The sequence below is a fragment of the Rana temporaria genome, chromosome 4, assembly GCF_905171775.1.
Source record: "Rana temporaria chromosome 4, aRanTem1.1, whole genome shotgun sequence".
In the NCBI taxonomy this organism is placed as follows: Eukaryota; Metazoa; Chordata; class Amphibia; order Anura; family Ranidae; genus Rana; species Rana temporaria.
In genome coordinates, this window is record NC_053492.1 from 147,769,261 (window position 1) to 147,790,559 (window position 21,299).

Here is a 21,299-nt window from a genome sequence, read left to right on the forward strand (position 1 = left end):
AGGGTCCCTTTAAAAAAGACTCCCCCTCCCCCCTTAAGAGCTCGGAGTTTGACAACCCTTTAAGACTAGAGCTACCAGGCGATTTATGATCTCACTATGCGTTACTGTCATGCTTGATGAATCTCCATCAATTTTCTTCTCTGGGCAAGGGGGTTGTTTAATGATGGCATTTCCTGGTTTGCTAGTGATAGCTGACATTCTGTAATTAAGATGCATTTTTTGCATACAGTATTGGCCTTTTCTAGATTGCAGCAATTACTTGTTTTGTCTGTATTCAAAATTATTCAACCCCCACTGAAATTGACTGTTTTGCCCAGTTTGACATTGATTTTGATCATCCTGTCATCCTGCTTACAATTAAATCAAAGAGGCACGTGTAGGTCAGACAAATATAACATAACATTTATAATGAAATAACCACAAATGTCTTTTCTGTGCTCACATCATTATCAGTTTTATTCAACCCCCAATTGACATTCAATCTTAGTACTTAGTACAACATCCTTTTACAGTTATAACAGCTTTTAAACTTGAAGCATAGCTTGACACAAGTGTCTTGCAGCGATCTACGGGTATCTTCGCCCATTCGTCATGGGCAAAAGCCTCCAGTTCAGTCACATTCTTAGGCTTGCGCACTGCAACTGCTTTCTTTAAGTCCCACCAGAGGTTCTCAATCGGATTTAAGTTTGGTGACTGCGATGGCCACTCCAAAATGTTCCAGCCTTTAATCTGCAACCATGCTCTAGTGGACTTGGAGGTATGCTTGGGATCATTGTCCTGTTGAAAGGTCCAACGTCTCCCAAGCCTCAGGTTTGTGACGGACTGCATCACATTGTTATCCACTATCTCCTGGTACTGAAGAGAATTCATGGTACCTTGCAGACGCTGAAGCTTCCCTGTACCTGCAGAAGCAAAACAGCCCCAAAGCATGATTGACCCCCCGCCATGCTTCACAGTAGGCAAGGTGTTCTTTTCATCATAGGCCTTGTTCTTCCTCCTCCAAACATAGCGTTGATCCATGGGCCCAAACACTTCTAATTTTGTTTCATCAGTCCACAGAACACAATCCCAAAACTTCTGTGGTTTGTCCACATGATTTTTGCATACTGCAGTCGACTCTTCTTATTCTTTGGAGACAGCAAGGGGGTGCGCCTGGGAGTTCTGGCATGGAGGCCTTCATTACGCAGTGTGCGCCGTATTGTCTGAGCAGAAACTTCAGTACCCACATCTGACAAATCTTTTGTCAGTTCCTCAGCAGTCACAAGGGGACTTTTCTCCACTCTACGCTTCAGGTAGCGCTCAGCAGTCGAAGTCAGCATCTTCTTTCTGCCACGACCAGGTAGCGTTTCAACAGTGCCCTTTGGCTTGAATTTGCGAATGATGCTTCCTATGGTGTCTCTTGGTATGTTTAACATCTTTGCAATCTTCTTATAGCCATTGCCCTTCCTGTGAAGAGTAATCACCTCTTCTCTTGTCTTCCCGGACCATTCTCTTGACTTCACCATGTTTGTAACCACACCAGTAAATGTCTAGAAGGAGCTGAGTATCACAGTCATTTTAAAGCTGCCTGATTGGTGCTTATTAGGCTTTATTGCTGCTCCCTGACATCCACAGGTGTTTTCAATACCTGATTGAAAACACTTCAATGAACCTCTGTTCTTCAGAGTGGTAGTCTTTAAGGGGTTGAATAATTGTGTAAATGAAGAATTCACAAAATACACATTTACTACTGTATTACAAAACCAATTGATGTCATTTTAGTTGCATATGGTTCTTTAAGAAGTCCTTGTAGGATTTCATTCTGAATACAATTACAAATGTACACTAAATTCCCTAAAACCCTTTACAGCATTGGGGGGTTGAATAATTTTGAACACAACTGTATATATCCTAAATGGCTGCATGTGAAAAACAATCTTTTCCAGGACGCACGTCTGCAGAAGTATAACAAGTATTTCCTGTTACAAAATCACCAGACATGTACATATGGAGATCATGTATAGGCGCGATTAATCGCATATACAGGATCATTCATTTTTATGGAAGGAATTAATCGCACATAGTACGCGCAACACAACTGAATTTTTGTGTGATAAGAGATCAGGTGCAGAGTTGCATTGACTGTAAACTGTTTGTGTAGCACCTCCAATTACAATGAATGTGACCAGTGATCGTTCATGGGAGAGTCAAGTCACACGTTCATGTGACTGAAGATTATCTGTATAGTCCCCGCCTAAGGCATTCTAATGCAAAGGTTTCTGATAATTCCAATAGGAATGCCCAGTCCCCCGATTATTTTTCCATCCCGAATGTATCTACAAGTTCTCCACAGAGCATAATGTACATCATTAGCTTATCACACTGCTTATTACAATAACAATAAGGCCCCGTACACACGACCGAGGAACTCGACGTGCCAAACACATCGAGTTCCTCGTCGAGTTCAGTGTGGAAGCCGCTGAGGAACTCGGCGGGCCGACTTTTGCCATTGAACAACGAGGAAATAGAGAACATGTTCTCTATTTCCTCGCCGAGGTCCTCGTCGGCTTCCTCGGCCGAAAGTGTACACACGGCCGGGTTTCTCGGCAGAATTCTGCTCTGAACCGAGTTTCTGGCTGAATTCTGCCGAGAAACTCGGTCGTGTGTACGGGGCCTAAGAATCACTGATTGCCTGTCCTGCCTAAGCAAAGCCCTTATGGTTGGTGCTCTTGGTTTATATCCATACATGGCCACAGCTGTGTGGAACTCCTATGGATCATACAACTCTGCAGAGTTGTTGAGACTATAGCCTTGTACACACAGCCCAGATTCTCGTCAGGAAAAAAACGTAGTTTTTCCTGACGAGATTTCTGGAAAGATTTTCATGCCGGCCGAGTGTACACAACCGCCGTTCAAAAGAACCGCTTTTCTTTTGAATGGCATGAACGCGGTGACGTCATCGACTTTGACGAGCATGCGCTCGTCACATTCAATGCCGTCGCCGCCATCTTGCTTCACCCTACCTATGCCTCGGAAGCTACTGCACATGCGTTAAAGTCATTTCGAGCATGCGCGGGTTTCCTTGGAGACAGGTAAGTATACACAGGCTCGGGTTTCTCGGCAGGAAAACACTGCCGAGAATCACAACGAGAAAGTAGAGAGCAGGTTCTCTATTTTTCTCGTCTAGATCCCAGGCAGTTTTTTCGACAAGAAACCTCAAAGCCTCGTACACACGCCCGGTTTACTCGGCAAGAAAGCTCTGCCAGCAGTTTTCTTGCTGTTTCTTGCCGAGAGAACGAGGCTTTAGCATTAGCTACATCTCCAATATGTGCCTTGTAGCTCAAATCTCCAGAAAACTAAAGATAACCAAAAGTCACATCTCAAATGACAGTGACAGTCCCATAAAGGGCTTACTGATGGATTTACCAGCATGAAGCACATTATTATAAAATCACATTTTGTCAGGTATAATTTGGTACTTATTTAAGTACTTTATATAGCCTAACAAGCAGTACTTTGATGTTTTATGTGATTGTTGCAATGGCATGTTTAGTTCTAGGAAAAGTCATTTGAAGAAATAAATAAGAGCCTGTCATCTGACCATTTGCCCTAAGGTACATATTAGGTCTATAAAAACTATCTGCTAAGTTAAAATTAGTAACGGGCTAGTACTGGATATGAGTTTTGTGAATGTAGTGAACTGTAGCAGTCAGCAGGGAGCTTGTGCTAATCGACACGGCATGCTCTCCAGTAGCGGCATATTGCTAATCCTTATACTACTAATGTTTTTTAAATAGCACCTAGCACTTGCACAGTCTGAATATAAACCCCATCTATGACCAGAAGCAGTGTATACAATGGCAAACAGAATGTACTATACTGTGTAAGCAGAGAGAAAAATGCATACAATGAGCTTTTTAACATAACTTCATCTCTAAGACCAACAGTAGGTTAGAACTTAACAATTACAATGGTTAGTCCTCAGCGCACAGATGTCCAAACAATCACTCCTGCTGAAAAAAGCTCCACTGCTGGAAAAAACGCTACCCAGGCGAATAAACATATGCTGGGTCGCACAGTCTGGTGAGACCTTATATTGTTTAAAGAACCTGTGTACATTTGCAAGCATCAAGACTTAACTAATAGATTAAACTGGTAGAAAACGTTCTCAAAAAACTAATTTTTATTTCACATCATTAAAAAATCCAGCCGGGTAAATTATGCAACATTTTCTAAAAACAACATAATGCAGCAGCTTAGTAAAAAAGATATCATGTGTATGAAAAATATTTCTGAACAATAATTCTACACATTTAGAAAACAAAGAATAATACCAAATTCAACATAAGCAGTAATAACGATACAGTGGGAACTATGATACACATGGATATATCATACTACTGCTTGGTCATAGCTGCGTTCCCTCACATATGCAGTATCTCACAAAAGTGAGTACACCCCTCACATTTTTGTAAATATTTTATTTTATCTTTTTATGTGACAACACTGAAGAAATCACACTTTACTACAATGTAAAGTAGTGAGTGTACAGCTTGTATAACAGTGTCAATTTGCTGTCCCCTCAAAATAAGTCAACAGACAGCCATTATTGTCTAAACTGCTGGCAACAAAAGTGAGTACTGTGACATACTAAAGCAGAGCATGATCTTCTCCCTTCGGAGACTGGGCCGCAGGGCAGTATTCCAACATAACGACCCCAACACAGCTCCAAGAAGACCACTGCCTTGCTAAAGAAGCTGAGGGTAAAGGGGATGGACTGTCCAAGCATGTCTCCATACCTAAACCCTATTGAGCATCTGTGGGGCATTCTCAAACGGAAGGTGGAGGAGCGTAAAGTCTCTAACATCCACCAGCTCCGTCATATCAGTCATTTGTTATTTAACCTCCCTGGCGGTATGATTATTTCAGATAAAAGGTGCTGAAAGCGGTACCATTATTTGCAAGGAAATTTGGCGTTTTATACTGTAGGCCTGCAATTCTTAGGAATAACTCACTTAAATCTGTCCAAACAAGAGTCTAGTAGGCATCCCGGGTATGACATTTTTTTAAAAACAAAATTATAAATTATAATATAATAAATAATTATAAATAATTATAACAAATAATAATATAATTATAATAAAATTATTCAATAATTGAATAACTGGCTCCCAGTTGATGGTGGCTTCACATGTGGACTCTCTGATCAGAAGTGCATTCTTTGATCAAAAGTGCGAGTTAAAAACCAGGATTTGGCTATCATTTGCTTCTGCTTGCAGATTTTTTTTCCCCTCTTTTTCTCTGACACTTTTTAAACAACTTTTTTTTCTTTTTCCTTTCTGCTAATTAAGGGGAGGGTTTAATTGTTCACAGGTGTGTGTTTGTTCACAGGTCTTCACAGGTGAGTATAAAGTGGCTGTACAAGCTCCCAGAGGAGCTGGCTCCCAGTTGATGGTGGCTTCACATGTGGACTCTCTGATCAGAAGTGCATTCTTTGATCAAAAGTGCGAGTTAAAAACCAGGAGTTTGAAACAGGAGGTAAGACAGGAGTCTTCATTATTTTTTTCAATCACTGATCCAGAACAAGCTTGCAGCTAATAAAGTTGGAACTCTTGCTATATAGATTCAGCGGTGCAGCAGACGCTCTCATCTTAGTCTGCTCACCCCAGGGATAGTGAGAGCAGGACGCTCTCAAACGAGTCGGCTCTCCCCAGGGATAGTGCAGCCAGGCAGGGTCCACCACACCCCCCTAGCCAATTGATCCAGGGTTGCACCGATCGCCGTTAAGGGGTCAGGAAGGAATTTTTTCCCCCGATCGCTGCAGATTGGCACAGCACGCCTGGGGTTTTTTCGCCTTCCTCTGGACCAATCGGGGAGAGAAGACTCAACGAGTGAAGGCTCACTTGGACAGTCTTCCACCCATCACGTCCGGCGTCTCGCGGCTCTTCCCGCATCCGCGCTAGACCAGGCCTCATTCGCGGCCGCCGCAATTAGGAAAGACTGATGACAATGTGACTGGCGACAATGGCTAATCTGCGATACTCTGCGGACTCTATTCGAGGTCTGAGACAATTCGCAACAGCATTATCAGCCGTCACCAAAAAGGCCTTAAAAATAGAGCAACTTTTGAGATTCGATCGACGATCGACCATCAAAAATTTTAACTATTTAACCCAGCTCGAGCACATATCATGTGCTTTGATCAACACAAGATCGGCAGTAAAACACCGATTAGAAATCCACGATTTCTTACTACAAAACGATCTTGACTGCCTCTTTATTACAGAAAGCTGGCTCTCAGACGACTGCAACACCATTCTCGGAGAATTGGTGCCAGAAAACTATCGCATTATAACGGAAAACAGAATAGGGCAAAGAGGAGGAGGCCTGGCGGTGATCCACAAGAATCGCATTACAATCACTAAGCCAGCCCTTCAAAATCCTCTTCCATTCATGGAAACCCTTACTCTTCAACTTCAAACTTCCCCCCAGGAGACTGTTCACATTCTCCTCTGCTATAGGCCACCTGGGCCAAAATCGCAGTTTTTGCCATCATTAACGGAGTTTATATCCACTTATACCCTTAACAGCAAACACCTTTTGCTGCTCGGGGACTTTAATCTGTGGGCCAACTCCGCACAGGATCCCATTGCGGACGCCTGCATTGATCACCTGGAGGGATTAGGGCTACAGCAACTTATATGCGGGCCAACACATGCTTCAGGTCACACACTCGACCTAATTTTCAGACAAAATCTGAAAATAAGCATTTTAGAAAATGAACCATTGCCATGGACAGACCACCATGCAATTAATTTCATAATCTCCAAAATTCCCCCAGTAATAAAAGCACCCAAGCCGGTGACAATACACTGGGCTAGATCTCAGAAGAAGCTCCATTCGGAACTCTTCAAATCTACCTTGGGAAACAGAATCAAAACAATCCATCCACATCAAACAGCCGCAGATACACTGGATGCCATAAACGCAGCCCTGCTACAGTCAGCCGATTTAGTAGCACCGAAACGCAAAGCCTGCATCCGAAAAAGAAAGTCCGGCTGGTTCAACAACCAGCTGTCGCTTCTGAAGCAAGAGCGCAGAAGGGCGGAAGCCGCCTGGAAAAGAAGTCCTGCAGAGGATAACCTCATCATCTACAAGGCAATAACAACACGATATCATAAAGAAATCTTCAAAGCCAAGAAACATCATTTTTCTATGGCGATTAACAGCGCCCTAAACCGCCCCCGCGAACTCTTCAAGATGGTCACCCAGACCATGAATCCAGGATGTCTTGAAGTCCCCAACTCAGACACCCAAGAGTTCTGCAATGAACTATCGGATTTCTTCATCAACAAAATTGAAAGAATCCGGGAAAGCATCATGCAAAACAATACCCCCCTCAACCCCACCGTCAATCAACCACAAAACACCCACAGAAACGCTCTACAATCAACAAAGTTCACTCTGGAACCGATCTCCATCGATACCACAAAAAATATCATTGGTGCTTTGCGGAACAGCACATCGCCCAATGATATCATCCCCACCAAACTGCTGAAGGAATGTGCCGACATCCTGGCACCACCCATCACACAGCTTATAAACCAGTCATTTAAGGAAGGCACAGTGCCATCCCTGTTGAAAGAGGGCACAATCCAGCCCATCTTGAAAAAACCTAACCTGGATCCCAAGGACCCAACTCACCGCCGTCCCATAACAGGCCTAAATGTTCTCTCCAAGATAATGGAGAAAGTAGTGGTACAACAGCTGCAACAGCATCTAGATACCCACAATCTACTGGATCCATTACAATCAGGCTTCCGTCCCGGACACGGGACAGAAACGGCCTTACTCAAAATATGGGACGATGCCCTCGAGGCCGCAGACAAAGGAGAATCTTGTCTCCTGGTTCTGCTGGACCTAAGCGCAGCCTTTGACACGGTAGACCACAAACTGTTACTGATGCGACTAGCCAAGGTAGCAGAAGTCGCAGAAGGTGATTTACCATGGTTTTCTTCCTTTCTTGAAAACCGATCACAAACAGTTAAATTGGGTTGTTTCACGTCGGAAAAGCGCACGGTGTCATGTGGAGTCCCCCAAGGATCCCCCCTGTCACCGGTGCTTTTCAACATCTATCTTCGCCCTCTCTTTGATATTATCAGTAGCCAAGAACTACTCTATCACTCTTATGCAGACGATACGCAACTGTATTTTCGCATCTGCAACAAAAAGGATCATCATCTCAGTTTAGAGAAATGTCTCTCTTTGATAGAAAACTGGATGACTGATGCCGCGTACACACCATCACTTTATGTGATGAAAAAAAATGACGTTTTTAAAAACGTCACTTTAATTGACTGTGTGTGGGGGAAAACGTTGTTTTATGTCTTGTAAAAAACGACCAAAAAAAATTGAAGCATGCTTCAATTTTATGTGTCGTTTTTCAAAAGTGCACTTTTTACTTCACAGAAATTGACCGTGTGTAGCAAAAAACGTCGTTTTGTAAGACGTTTTTTCATCCACGCATGCCCAGAAGCTACTTCAATGGTAAAATGTGGTGGAACGTAACCTCACTTTGCAAGAACATTGTGAGAAAAACGATGGTGTGTAGGCAACTTCGTCTTTGAAAATTGAAGTTTCAAAAATGTCATTTTTTACTTCACAGAAAGTGTCGTTTTTTTTCATCACATAAAGTGATGGTGTGTACGGGGCATGAGAGTTATCTTAAACTCAACAGTTCAAAAACAGAACTCCTTATGTTTCACGCCAGCCGAAAGAGTCAACTGGCAACAACCTGGACACCCCCGCCCATTCTGGGCCAAATCATCACCCCTAGCTCCAAAGTCAAAAGTCTCGGGGTCATCTTCGACACCTTCATGACAATGGACGCACAAATAGGGTCAGTAGTCAGCGGAGCGCACCATCTGTTGCGCCTACTACGCAGACTTATTCCATTTATCCCCAAAGAAGACGTAGCAGTCGTGGTGGGAACAATCGTGAATTCCAGACTGGACTATGCTAACGCCCTGTACCTCGGACTCCCAAAGTACCAAATCTCCCGTCTGCAAGTCGTTCAGAATACGGCCGCCAGACTGGTGACTGGGAAAAAAAAATGGGAATCAATCTCACCTTCGTTGAGATCCCTTCACTGGCTGCCAGTAAAAGACAGAATTGCATTTAAAGCACTCTGCCTGACACATAAGTGCATCCATGGGAAGGCTCCGCAATATCTTTGCGACAAGATAGAACCTCACAATTCGAATCGCGTTCTGCGATCCACCGACCAAAATCTGGTCAGGGTACCAAAAACCAAATACAAGTCCAAAGGAGAAAGAAGGTTTGCTTTTCAGGGTCCTAGACTATGGAACGCTTTACCAACCAGCATTCGGTTGGAGGAAAACCACCTGACTTTCAGAAGACGGATCAAAACTCTGCTCTTTTGATGTCATGAGACACGAACAACTAGCGCCCAGAAGCGATTCAGTTCGCATGCGCCGCGCTTTATAAGTTTTTCATTCATTCATTCATTCATAATGTATTTAACTCAAAATCACTGAAATTTGCTCAGTTGCAGAATTGTCGCTGTCATTACTTTTATTTTTTTATGACGAATTTCCCCACAAATCGCTATCGCACAATTCTGCAAGTGATTATAAATTATTATATCTGTTTTCTAGCTGCTCTAAAACCATTTTTGACATAAAGGGACACTTTTGGTTGCTATGGAAAATCTACAGTTTGCAGGCAGAAAGAACAGTTTTTATTATATAAAAGTACATGTAGGGCACTGGGCAGACCACTAGGGACAAGGGGGTGTGTATTTTTTACATACAGTACAGTAATCTATAAGATTACAGTATACTGTATGTAAGGTGTTTGTTTACCTTTTTGAATTTGGCACTGTTCTCCGCTCCCGTGCGTCGTAACGTCGCAGGGAACGGAGATCGGCGGCACACAGAGGCACTGTGTTAATCGAGCGAGGTCCCGCTCGCTCACACAGCGCGGTGGCATCGCTGGATCCAGGGACAAGGTAAGTAAACACTGCCTGTGGATCCAGCGAGGCGAGCCCGAGTCTGACTCGGGGCTACCAATCGTAGCTGAAAATTTTTACCCCGAGTCAGACTCGGGAATACCGCCAGGGGGGTTAACAAAGCAAAAATACATTTTAAAATATACAGTGGGGAGAGGGTCATTTTAATGTGACTTTAAAGATGACATGGGGAAAAAACACAAAGGCCCGGATTCAGAAACAATTTACGTTGGCGTATCTATAGATACGCCGCGTAAATTCTAGCATGCGCCGGCGTATCTTCTTTCTGTATTCAGAAAGCAAGATACGCCAAAATTTGACTAAGATACGACTGACGTAAGTCTCTTACGCCATCGTATCTTAGTTGCATACGCTGGCCGCTAGGTGGCGCTTCTGGAGATTTACGCATAGAATATGCAAATTTGGTAGGTACGCCGATTCAGAAACGTACGTCCGCCCGGCGCATTTTTTTACGTCGTTTACGTAAGGCTTTTTCCGGCGTAAAGTTACCTCTGCTATATGAGGCGTAGCCAATGTTAAGTATGGACGTCGGGCCAGCGTCAAATTTTGCGTCGTTTACGTCGTTTGTGTAAGTCGTTCGCGAATAGGGCTTTGCGTAAGTTACGTTCACGTCGAAACCAATGAAGCTTTGCGGCGTAATTTGGAGCATGCGCACTGGGATACGTCCACGGACGGCGCATGCGCCGTTAGTTAAAAACGTCATTTACGTGGGGTCACACTGAATTAACATAAAACACACCCACATCTTCCTATTTTGAATTAGGCGGGCTTACGCCAGCCCTCATATGCTACGCCACCGTAACTTAGGGCGCAGGTTCTTTCTGAATACAGAACCTGCCTCATTAGGTTACAGTGGCGTAGCGTATCTGAGATACGCTACGCCAGCACAAAGTAACGCCGTTTTTTTTTTAATCCGGGCCAAATTCTTTAAACTACCGTATATGCTTGGGAAATGCCTTTAACCACTTGCCTACAGGGCACTTCCCCCGCTTTCTGACCAGGCCAATTTTCAGCTCTCAGTGCTGTCGCACTTTGAATGACAATTGCGTGGTCATGCAACACTTGCACATATGACATTTTTATCATTTTTTTGAGACAGATAGAGCTTTCTTTTGGTGGTCGCCACTGGGTTGTTTTTTTTTTTTTGCTAAACAAATGAAAAAAGACCAAAAATTTTGAAGGAGAAAAAATACTCCTTGTTCTTTGTTTCTGTTATAAAGTTTTGGAAATGGTGATGTGTGTGATGAGGCTTCACTGATAGGCACTGATAGGCTGCACAGATGAGATTGCACTGATGGAGCTGCACTGATGGTCACCTATTCGACTGCACTGATGGTCACCTATTCGACTGCACTGATAAGGCAGCACTGATGAGGTTGCACCGATGTGCACTGATAGGTAGCAATGATGGGCACTGATAGACATCACTGATGGGTACTGATATGGGGCACTGATGGTGCTGCACTGTTTATCAGGGCACTGATGATAGTGCCCCGATTATCGGTGTATATGTGCCCTGTCACAGGAAAGCTGGTTATCGGCTTTCCTTTCCTCAGACAGCTGAGAAAATGAAAATGCTGATCACCGGCATTTGTTTATGTGATGAGCTGTGATTGGACACAGCTGATCACATGGTAAACGGCCACTGTGATTGGCCCTTTATCTCGATCGCATGGTGGGGCAGGGTTTTAAGAAGATGCCAATAGACACCCTCTTGGAAATAGTGCGGTCGGCAAGAAGTCTCATGCACACGTTGCGTAAAAAACGTATAAAGGCGATTTAAACATTTTTCAAGCCTGTAAAATCACCTCTATGTATGCCTATGTGTCAAGGCGTATTAGAAGAGGAGAGTTTACAGGCAGAAAACAAAACACCAAAGGCACATTCTGTAGAGGAGTGTTTCGGCAGAAAAAAACCTTGCAAAAAGGCCTAAACGTGCATAAACGAGTCTAGCATTTCAGCATTAATGCATTCCAACGGCTAGAATGAATTATAATTCTGGACAATAGAATGCAATAATGCTCAAAAGCTAGATGTGCATAAACACACACACAATATGTGCCCTTTAGTAAGTTTTTTTTCTGACACATTTTCCTGCCAGCAGTTCTGGCGTTCAAATTGCCTTACTCAGATGCCCAGTGTGTGTGAGACCAAAGCTGCATTTGGTATTTAGCTTGGCTTAAACACAGCGGCTGTTTCGAAATCATTTAAACCTGAAATATGGCTTTTTGAGGTAGTTTAGGCTGTGGCACCTAGTTTATTTTTATTCAGTGCTAATAAGCCTAAATTGAACAGTTGTCGTAACCTCAGGAAAGTTTTAGTGAAAAAACAAGTTGCCAATTAATTTTTTTTTTTTAAGTATTGTGTGTGTGTGAATTTTTTTTTTGCATAACCACACTGCATTTTCTTAAAAGTTTAATAATAATGTTAAACCAAAGTGCACAAAAAAAAACACAACACAACATTCCCTGAACCCTCTACCATCCCTGTATCACCAATTATTCCCAAAATATTAAAAATATTGTCTTCAGGTATGTGTTTGGTAGAATTTGGCTCATTTTAGGACAGTACCTGGGCACTTGAATAGGCAGCAAACAGAAGGAGACAAAGAAGGTTTTATCTTGGAATAAAACTTTGAGTGTAATATTAATAGCCATAAATACTCTTCAATGGCTGGACAGTATGTAAGCAGTCTAGTTAGGCTGCAAAATAAGAGGGAGAGACATGTTTTTACCTTGAAATATAATTAGAGTGTATTCTATGAAAGCTAATGGCCACAGGAATGGTGCCCCATCATTAGTGTCTGTTTGAAGAATAGAGCCCCACCATTGGTTGCAGTGGAGGGCATGGTGCCCCAAGGGCCAGGTTAAGACAAGAAGGGGACGCATCCAGCCCATGGGCTTCAGTTTAGAGGCCACTGTTCTAGATCATGCCCCACATTAACATTTTCCCATTTGCAATCACTAATCTTTAAACAATATTTACAGATTTCCATTTTTTTTTAATAAGTTTCATATTTAATTATTTATTTACCTTTTTCCCCCATACAGCTGTCCTTGCCCAAGTCAAGCAAGCACACGCAGGGATGGCAAGACTGTAACTAAAAGCAATTAAAAGCAATCATATACATAGATTACTGGTTGTCAAAGATCTATCACTGACTAGAAGTGGCCCAATATGTGCTTGAGGTACTAGTGTGTAAGTTAAATAAAAGTGGTGTTTTCTTTATAATATGACTGCTGTTTGAGAACACTTGTCCCTATAGTTTAATGTTCTAATTAATATACTATTCTATGGCCCCATACACACGATAGAATCCATCCGCAGATAAATCCCAGCAAATGGGTTTCTGCGGATAGATCCTATGGTGTGTACACGCCAGCGGATCTGTTTCCGCGGAGAAATCTCCTCTGGGATGGATTCCAGCAGATCGGATATTTGCTGACATGCACAACAAATCCATCTGCTGGAATCCATTCCAACGGATGGATCCGCTCGTCTGTACAGACTTACCGGATACATCCGTCCAAAGGGATTCCCCGCACGCGTCGTAATGATTTGACGCATGCGTGGAATTCCTTATATGACAGCGTCGCGCCCGTCGCCGCGTCATAATAGCGGCGACGGCGCGACACGTCATCGCCAGAGGATTTCAGCGCGGATTTCAATGCGATGGTGTGTACACGCCATCGCATAGAAATCTTCTGAAATCCTTTTGAGGATTTATCCGCGGATACGGTCCGCTGGACCGTATCTGCGGATAAATCCTCTCGTGTGTATGGGGCCTTAGTGTCAACTGAACAGAGAACATTTGTAAAAAATGCTTTTATCCCAGAGAACAGAGCACCAATTTGTTTGGCTTTTCTCCACAAAAAAATGAAGAGTGTCAAGGGTATTGCTAGGATTCTACAAGATTTGGGCATCCCGGGGCACTAATGTTGAAATAAATGGTACTGTGGCTATGTGCGAGACATGAGCTGGGTGCGATCAAAATGTCAGTGTTGACAAAAGCAGCCTCTTCAGCCTTTACATCATAGACACTCCAGCTTACAATAGTGTGTCTCCCAGCAGCAGCATTATAATTCTGCTAATACAAATCCTCCAGCAGCTACCATTATCATATACTAGCAATTATCAGCAACTGCTGAAGCGTTAGAAAAGAAACAAAAGCACGTTTAGGTGTAATACAAAATATTACCTATGCATAGACTTTTGACTACATATTTTTTGCTCTTTTATACATTCTTCTTTTTTTTTTTTAAATAAAAGAAATATAACATTAAAAAACATACCATACCATCCCATTAGGATGATAACATGTAGATTTGCCAGAAGAGCCAAATATTGCCAGAATTTCAGCATTATGGTCTTTATCCTCTTGAACAATGCAGATAGCTTCCTTTACATTACTTGGAATGACTATAATGGCGATGTTACCAGATGGATAACTGAGGAACATTGAGACAAATAACCAAATAAATAAAACGTGCAACGCTTTTGCTACAGTACATATGCCTGTTTTATCGACTCCTATCCCAGGAGTCGATAAAATAAGGGTTCCCAACTGTTGCCCAGCCAGTCTTATGGCTTTTTCCTTCACTCACTCTCCAACACAGAAAACAGTCCTTGGCTTGTGTTTGTTGTTTTAATAGGTGATGGTAACTTGTATGGGGTAGGGAATTATAGGACGCCCAACTTGTAAATGTTCAAACACAGAACGAGGGACCACTTCCTCCCTATTTACAAAAGTCCTCCGCTTCCTTCCATCTACACAAACTTGGTTTCCACTGTACAGCACCTGCTGCTTACTCCTGTTGGAACTAGCAGATTATTGCTAGTTCAGCAATTGTCCATTACAGGCATTTGTCCCATGACAAACATAGCACAATTTAGCGTAAACGGCATTATATTTCTCCTTCTGCTTCCAGCTTCATGTGCTTGCAGAAATGCTAGACCATCTGGCTGCCACCAGCCACGCCTGGCTAATCTTCCTCCCAGTCCTCCCGACTGACTTTCTGCCCCAGTCCTGCCCAACTGGCACACACACATGGAGACATTACAGGGCAAAGTTAGATGAAGACTTGGCTCTACGTGCTGATCTACTCACTGTCTCTCCTTGCCCCTTCCCACTTCTCTGGCATGAATCCTTCCACTGCCTTCTGTGTCAGGATCCTTTCAGGTCAGCTTCCCTGAGCTCGGAGTCAAAGGTAAACCCCCCCCCTGGTAAGGGGTCCCTCAAGGGCCACCGACAGCCTCCCTCGGCACTGTTTCTTCATCTTCCACTGACTCCCCCTGTTGGCATGGTTCAGGTCTATTTATTGGCACCCCAGTTCCCTACCAACCCACCACTGGGGATTGGCTGAGAGACCATAAATATTCAAGGCATCCCTTCCAAACCTCCACCCTCTAGTTCTAGAAGGTTCTCTAACCTTCCAGATTCCAGGGGGAGGCACCAGAGAGCTGCCAGGGTGAGTCATCCAGCCCTGGCCTCTAGTAACCCTGACCCAGTTTAGTGACTCAGGTTTATTCCTAGCCAGAAATAAACTTTTAGCTACTCTCACGTCTAGTAGCACACACTAGAGGGTATTGCATATACACAAAGGTAAAAAAACTTACTGTGTGCAGCATCCCCCCCCCAGCCCCCCCAATCCTTACCTGAGCTCCCTCCGAGCCAGCGATGGTCACGATAGCCTTGGCTATCCCGGGACTCTTCCTCCTTATTGGCTGAGACAGCATCGGGAGCCGATTGGCTCCCACTGCTGTCAATCACAGCCAGTAAGCCAATTAGGAGAGAGTGGGGCTTGGCCAAGACACAGCTCTATGAGTCTCAGAAGCGAGCATGCAGTGGTGCCCCCAGGGCACTCTGAAGAGATTTCCCACAACTTCCTGTTCTGACAGGATTTGATGGTAAATAACCCCAAAAGTGGCACAAACGGCAATTAAAACCTGACACAGACAAACTGGGCTTCTGTAATACAGTGATAATAAAGTTTGGAATACGAAGGATACAAGATCTGTGCAGTCCCATCTGGAAACATTGTGAGGAATTTACTTCCTGTTCTGTAATATTTTTCTACAAATCTCTCTGGAATAATCTGCAATAAAGCACAAATCTGTATGAGGCATCATCATATATATTACAATTATAAAAAATAAGGGAGTGTAACAATAAAGGGGCACTTGCCAGAAATTGATATTTTACTTACAGGTGAAACTCGAAAAATTGGAATATCGTGCAAAAGTTTATTTATTTCACTAATGCAACTTAAAAGGTGAAACTAATATATGAGATAGACTTATTACATGCAAAGCAAGATAGTTCAAGTCGTGATTTGCCATAATTGTGATGATTATGGCTTACAGCTCATGAAAGCCCCAAATCCACGGTCTCAGAAAATTAGAATATTGTGAAAAGGTACAATATTCTAGGCTCAAAGTGTCCCACTCTAATCAGCTAATTAAGCCATAACACCTGTAAAGGGTTCCTGAGCCTTTAAATGGTCTTCACAATCTTGGCAAAGACCTGGTCTGTTGCTTAGTGGTCCAAAGTCCTCTTTTCTGGTGAGAGCAAATTTTGTATCTGATTTGAAAACCAAGGACCCAGAGTATGGAGGAAGAATGGAGAGGCACACACTGCAAGATGCTTGAAGTCCAGTGTGAAGTTTCCACAGTCTGTGTTGATTTGGGGAGCCATGTCATCTGCTGGTGTTGGCCCACTGTGCTTCATTAAGTCCAGGGCAACGCAGCCGCCTACCAGGAGATTTTGGAGCACTTTTTGCTTGCTTCCGCAGACGAGCTATATGGGGATGCTGATTTCATTTTCCGGGAGGACTTGGCACCTGCCCACACTGCCAAGAGCACCAGGTTTTGGTGCTCTTGGCACCTGCCCACACTGCCAAGAGCACCAAAGCCTGGTTCAATGACTGTGGGATTACTGTGCTTGATTGGCCAGCAAACTCACCTGACCTGAACCCCATAGAGAATATATGGGGCATTGCCAAGAAAAAGATGAGAGACATGAGACCGAACAATGCAGAAGAGCTGAAGACCGCTATTGAAGCATCCTGGTCTTCCATAACACCTCAGCAGTGCCACAGACTGATAGCTTCCACGCCGCATAGAGGCAGTAATTGCTGCAAAAAGGGGCCCAAACCAAGTACTGAGTACATATGCATGCTTCTACTTTTTAGAGGTCCAATATTGTTCTATGTACAATCCTTGTATTATTGATTGCATGTAATATTCTAATTTTCTGAGACTGTGGATTTGGGGTTTTCATGAGCTGTAAGCCATAAATCACCACACTTATGACAACTATCTTGTTTTGCATGTAATGATTCTCTCTCATATATTAGTTTCACCTTTTAAGTTGCATTAGTGAAATACATGAACTTTTGCACGATGTTCTAATTTTTCGAATTTCACCTGTATAATTTAGTGGATGGGTCACCATAGATACTGGCCATGGTTCCTGAATCTTTTTCTGTCCTCCATGTTTTTTTTCTGTGTGTTACTTCGCTACTTGGGGCATCCCTTATCCTTCCGTTTAACTTTTTATAATGTAGAATAGACTGATAAATAAATACAGAGCACACTCAAAACAGATTTTTTTTTCTTTTGGGATAAAGGTTTTACATAAATAAATAAAAGCTGACCATTGTAAGCATCTGTGTGACAGAACTGTTTAAACCTCAGGACTGGGTGAACAGAAATGCAACTGCTTTGTCAGATAATAAAGCTCTCATATGTATTTTGTTGGTGTAATTAGCTGTTTTTCTGGAGTTCAGTTTTAATGTTACGACGCTATGCTTTTATTCACATAGCTTATGACTCTTCCTATAAGTTGGCATGACCCCGCTGTTCAGAAGGGAATGACACGCCAGCAATGGGGATTCTCAGGGGGGGGGGACGGGGGACTGCTAATTTCCTTTCATTTAATTGTGGGGAAAAGAACACCACTGTTTTCCTTGAATTTCTATTGATTACCATTTCACTTGTAAAGTCACAGAGGGAAAGCTCATTTTCTGCTGAGTCTGTACTTGTCATGGAATCTGCTTCTTCAGGGACAATGGTCCAATTGTCTCCGACTGGAGGGGCATTAGAAAGCTGGTAGGAAATGGTTTTCATTGGCTTTCCAACTGTTGGTAAAAGGAAAAAATGGCTATTAAAAACAGTGTCAGAATGCATATGGAATAGCCCACTGTATAGACCTTTCTCTGAAAAAGAACAGGTATACCTAACCCGAGAGGGGTAATTTGTGACGCAGGCAGAAGCAGGCACCTATCCAGTACAAGTAAAACGAACTCTAATTTCACAAAAGAGTTATTAATAGTCTTGTGTGCAGTTTCTACCCCTGCTCCTATAATCCTGGACAGGCAACTGTGAAACTTCGATAGAAACATTTATACCAGATATATCATTAACATATACTCACTTTTTCTATTTAGAAAAATGCGTATAAGAAGTGGTTAGAGAAATGTTTTAGGTTGGTTGAGTGCTATACAGGCATACCCCACTTTTAAGTACACAATAGGGTTTATTTGTAGTTAACAATGTCATAGTAAATCTGTCTCTTTGCTCTTCTCTCTGCAATAAATTTTTCTGCGTCTTTCTTGATAAATATCCCCCATAGTGTAGTTATCTCATACAAATATTCATGCAATTACTAAGTATGATTACATGTCATAAATCACTAATGTATGCACACCATCAGTACTATACTGCCTAGATTGAACAAAAGAAATTGAACAGGTTCCTCTATCCACACTAAAGCCTCGTACACACGATCGGATTTTCAGACGGGAATTATGGGATGACAGGTTGTTGTCGGGAAATTCGTCAGTTTGGTACGCTCCATCGGACAATTGTTGTCGGATTTTCCGCCAACAAATGTGGGATAGCATGCTTTAAATTTTTCCAACAACAAATGTGTGATGTCGGATTTTCCGATCGTGTGTACAAAGTACAAACATTCATGCTCAGAAGCAATGCTCACCATAACACAACATTAGCAGAAGTTGCCCAAAGGGGGTGCTAAAGTGCGGAAAAAACACGTAGTTTTGTGTTTGTTGGCCAACAATTATTTGCCGTTTGTATGCAATACAAGTTCCTGGCCAACGCCCTTCGGACAAAAGTCCTACGCTTTGTCCGATGAAAATCCAATCGTGTGTACAAGGCTTACCAGTGCAGCTGTAAGAATACCTGAACAGTGGCGCATCTGATTGAATGCAGGTGCTGTTCTGACGACAATTTTCTGACAGGCTCCATCGCCAAAAGTTGGTTGAACAACTAACTTTTGGAAAGGCAATACACAGCGTAAGTGACTTTTCATATTACCAAGCTGGTGAATATGAAAAGTCACTCCGGCAGCTCCCGCCCTCCATCCAGACCTGTGCTGCCTTCCACTCTGTCTTCTGTGTACATCTGCAGTGAGGATACCAGACCTTTGTGTCCCTGATTGCATACCAATACCTGCTTGCTAGTGGTGTCTGGAGACTGTTGAGTTTGAAATTGCCATCCATTTGCAACACCCAGAGGAAAAGGCCCTGAGTGGGTATTCGCCACAAGCATCAAAGCTTGTGCAGCTGGTAAGCCTGCACTTTATATGGTGGTGAATTCACAATTGTTAGTCAAAATGAATACCACAGTCGCAGGAGTAGGATCTCATCACTGATAGCCGGATTCAGGTAGAGCGGTGCTTCTTTAGTTCGGCGTAGCGCATCCCATTTGCACTACGCCGACGTAACATAGTGAGGCAAGTACTGTATTCACAAAGCACTTGCTCCCTAAGTTACGTTGGCGTAGCGTAAATGGGCCGGCGTAAGCCTGCGTAATTCAAAGTAGGCTGGTAGTGGGCGTGTTGTATGGTAATGAATCGTGACCCCACGTAAATGACGCGCCTAACAAACGGCGCATGCGCCGTCCGTGGACGTATCCCAGTGCGCATGCTCAAAATCACATCGCAAAAAGTCAATGCTTTTGACGTGAACGTAACCTACACCCAGCCCCATTCACGTACGACTTACATAAACAACGTGAAATTCGACGGCTGTTCCGAAGGTCCATACTTAACATTGGCTGCGCCATCTTTTAGGTGGTTTATCTTTACGCCTGAAAAACGCCTTACGTAAATGTTGTATCTTACTGCGACGGGCGTACGTACGTTCATGAATAGGCGTATCTAGCTCATTTACATATTCTCTGCATAAATCCACGTACACGCCCCTAGCGGCCAGCGTAAATATGCAGCTAAGATACGACGGCGTAGGAGACTTACGCCGGTCGTATCTTAGCAACAGTTAAGCGTATCTCAGTTTGAGAATACGCTTAAAGATACAACGGCGCGGATTCGGACTTACGACGGCGTATCTACTGATACGCCGTCGTAAGTATACCTGAATCCGGCTATGAGTGTTTTGGTTTCACAAATTGTTTATCTTTTGGAGGACTCGCTGGTTCCATATATAATTTTTTGATTTTGGAGGACTCACTTGTTTTTCTTTCAGATACTCACCACACATGGGACTTTTGATATTCACTAATATCATTGTGATATTTGTCATTATGTATTATAAGTTATATGCTAGTTAATATTTTTTCGTAATTAGTGTGCAGCTCCCTTTTTTTGTTATATTATTGGTATTGTAGCCATGGCCCAACCCCCAGAGGCCCAATGGTGACCTCCAGAGTCAGGGAGAGCTGACATTCATCATCACAGTGTGGGTTACTAGGCATAGTTGGTGTGGGTGTAGATAGAGTAAGTTGGGCACCAGACACTTTGAGAATTATTGGGGTTGATTTACTAAAGGCAAATCCACTCTGCACTAAAAGTGCACTTGGAGGTGAAGTCGCTGTAGGTCTGAGGGGAAGATCTGAAATGAGGGGAAGATCTGAAATGAGGGTAATCTCTGCTGATTTTATCATCCAATCATGTGCAAGCAAAAATGCCCTTTTCTTATATTTTAACAAAAAGGTTGGTCTTTATTAAGAAGACATCAAAATACAAATAACAGATGTATATAGCGCAATCAGAAGCAATACATAAAACAGGTACAGTAAATTAACAGGAAGACAGTGTGTACCATTATCCATGTGCAAGTCATAGTACCAGTCCCACCCAACCCTCATACTGGTCAAGAATAATAACCTGCTAAAAAGCAACCCATATCCAGTAACAACATAAATTGTGTCTAGGGAAGTCGGACTCGGTCAAACTTCTGGGGGCAACCCCTATTAATATAAGTCAGCTTATATATCGGTAGCATTGCTT

The 21,299-nt window shown here is 43.0% G+C and overlaps 1 protein-coding gene across 2 annotated transcripts in view; it reads right to left on the reverse strand.

Moving 5' to 3' along the window:
* Positions 1 to 21,299, reverse strand: part of ERICH6 (glutamate rich 6) — a 108,684-nt gene that overhangs the window by 26,025 nt on the left and 61,360 nt on the right. For both annotated transcript variants that reach the window (XM_040349158.1, XM_040349159.1), the window contains 3 exons: positions 18,017 to 18,168; positions 16,040 to 16,125; positions 14,323 to 14,478 (listed from right to left, as the gene is read on the reverse strand). In XM_040349158.1, the coding sequence (XP_040205092.1) occupies positions 14,323 to 14,478; positions 16,040 to 16,125; positions 18,017 to 18,168 (394 nt within the window). The remainder of the gene's footprint in view (positions 1 to 14,322; positions 14,479 to 16,039; positions 16,126 to 18,016; positions 18,169 to 21,299) is intronic.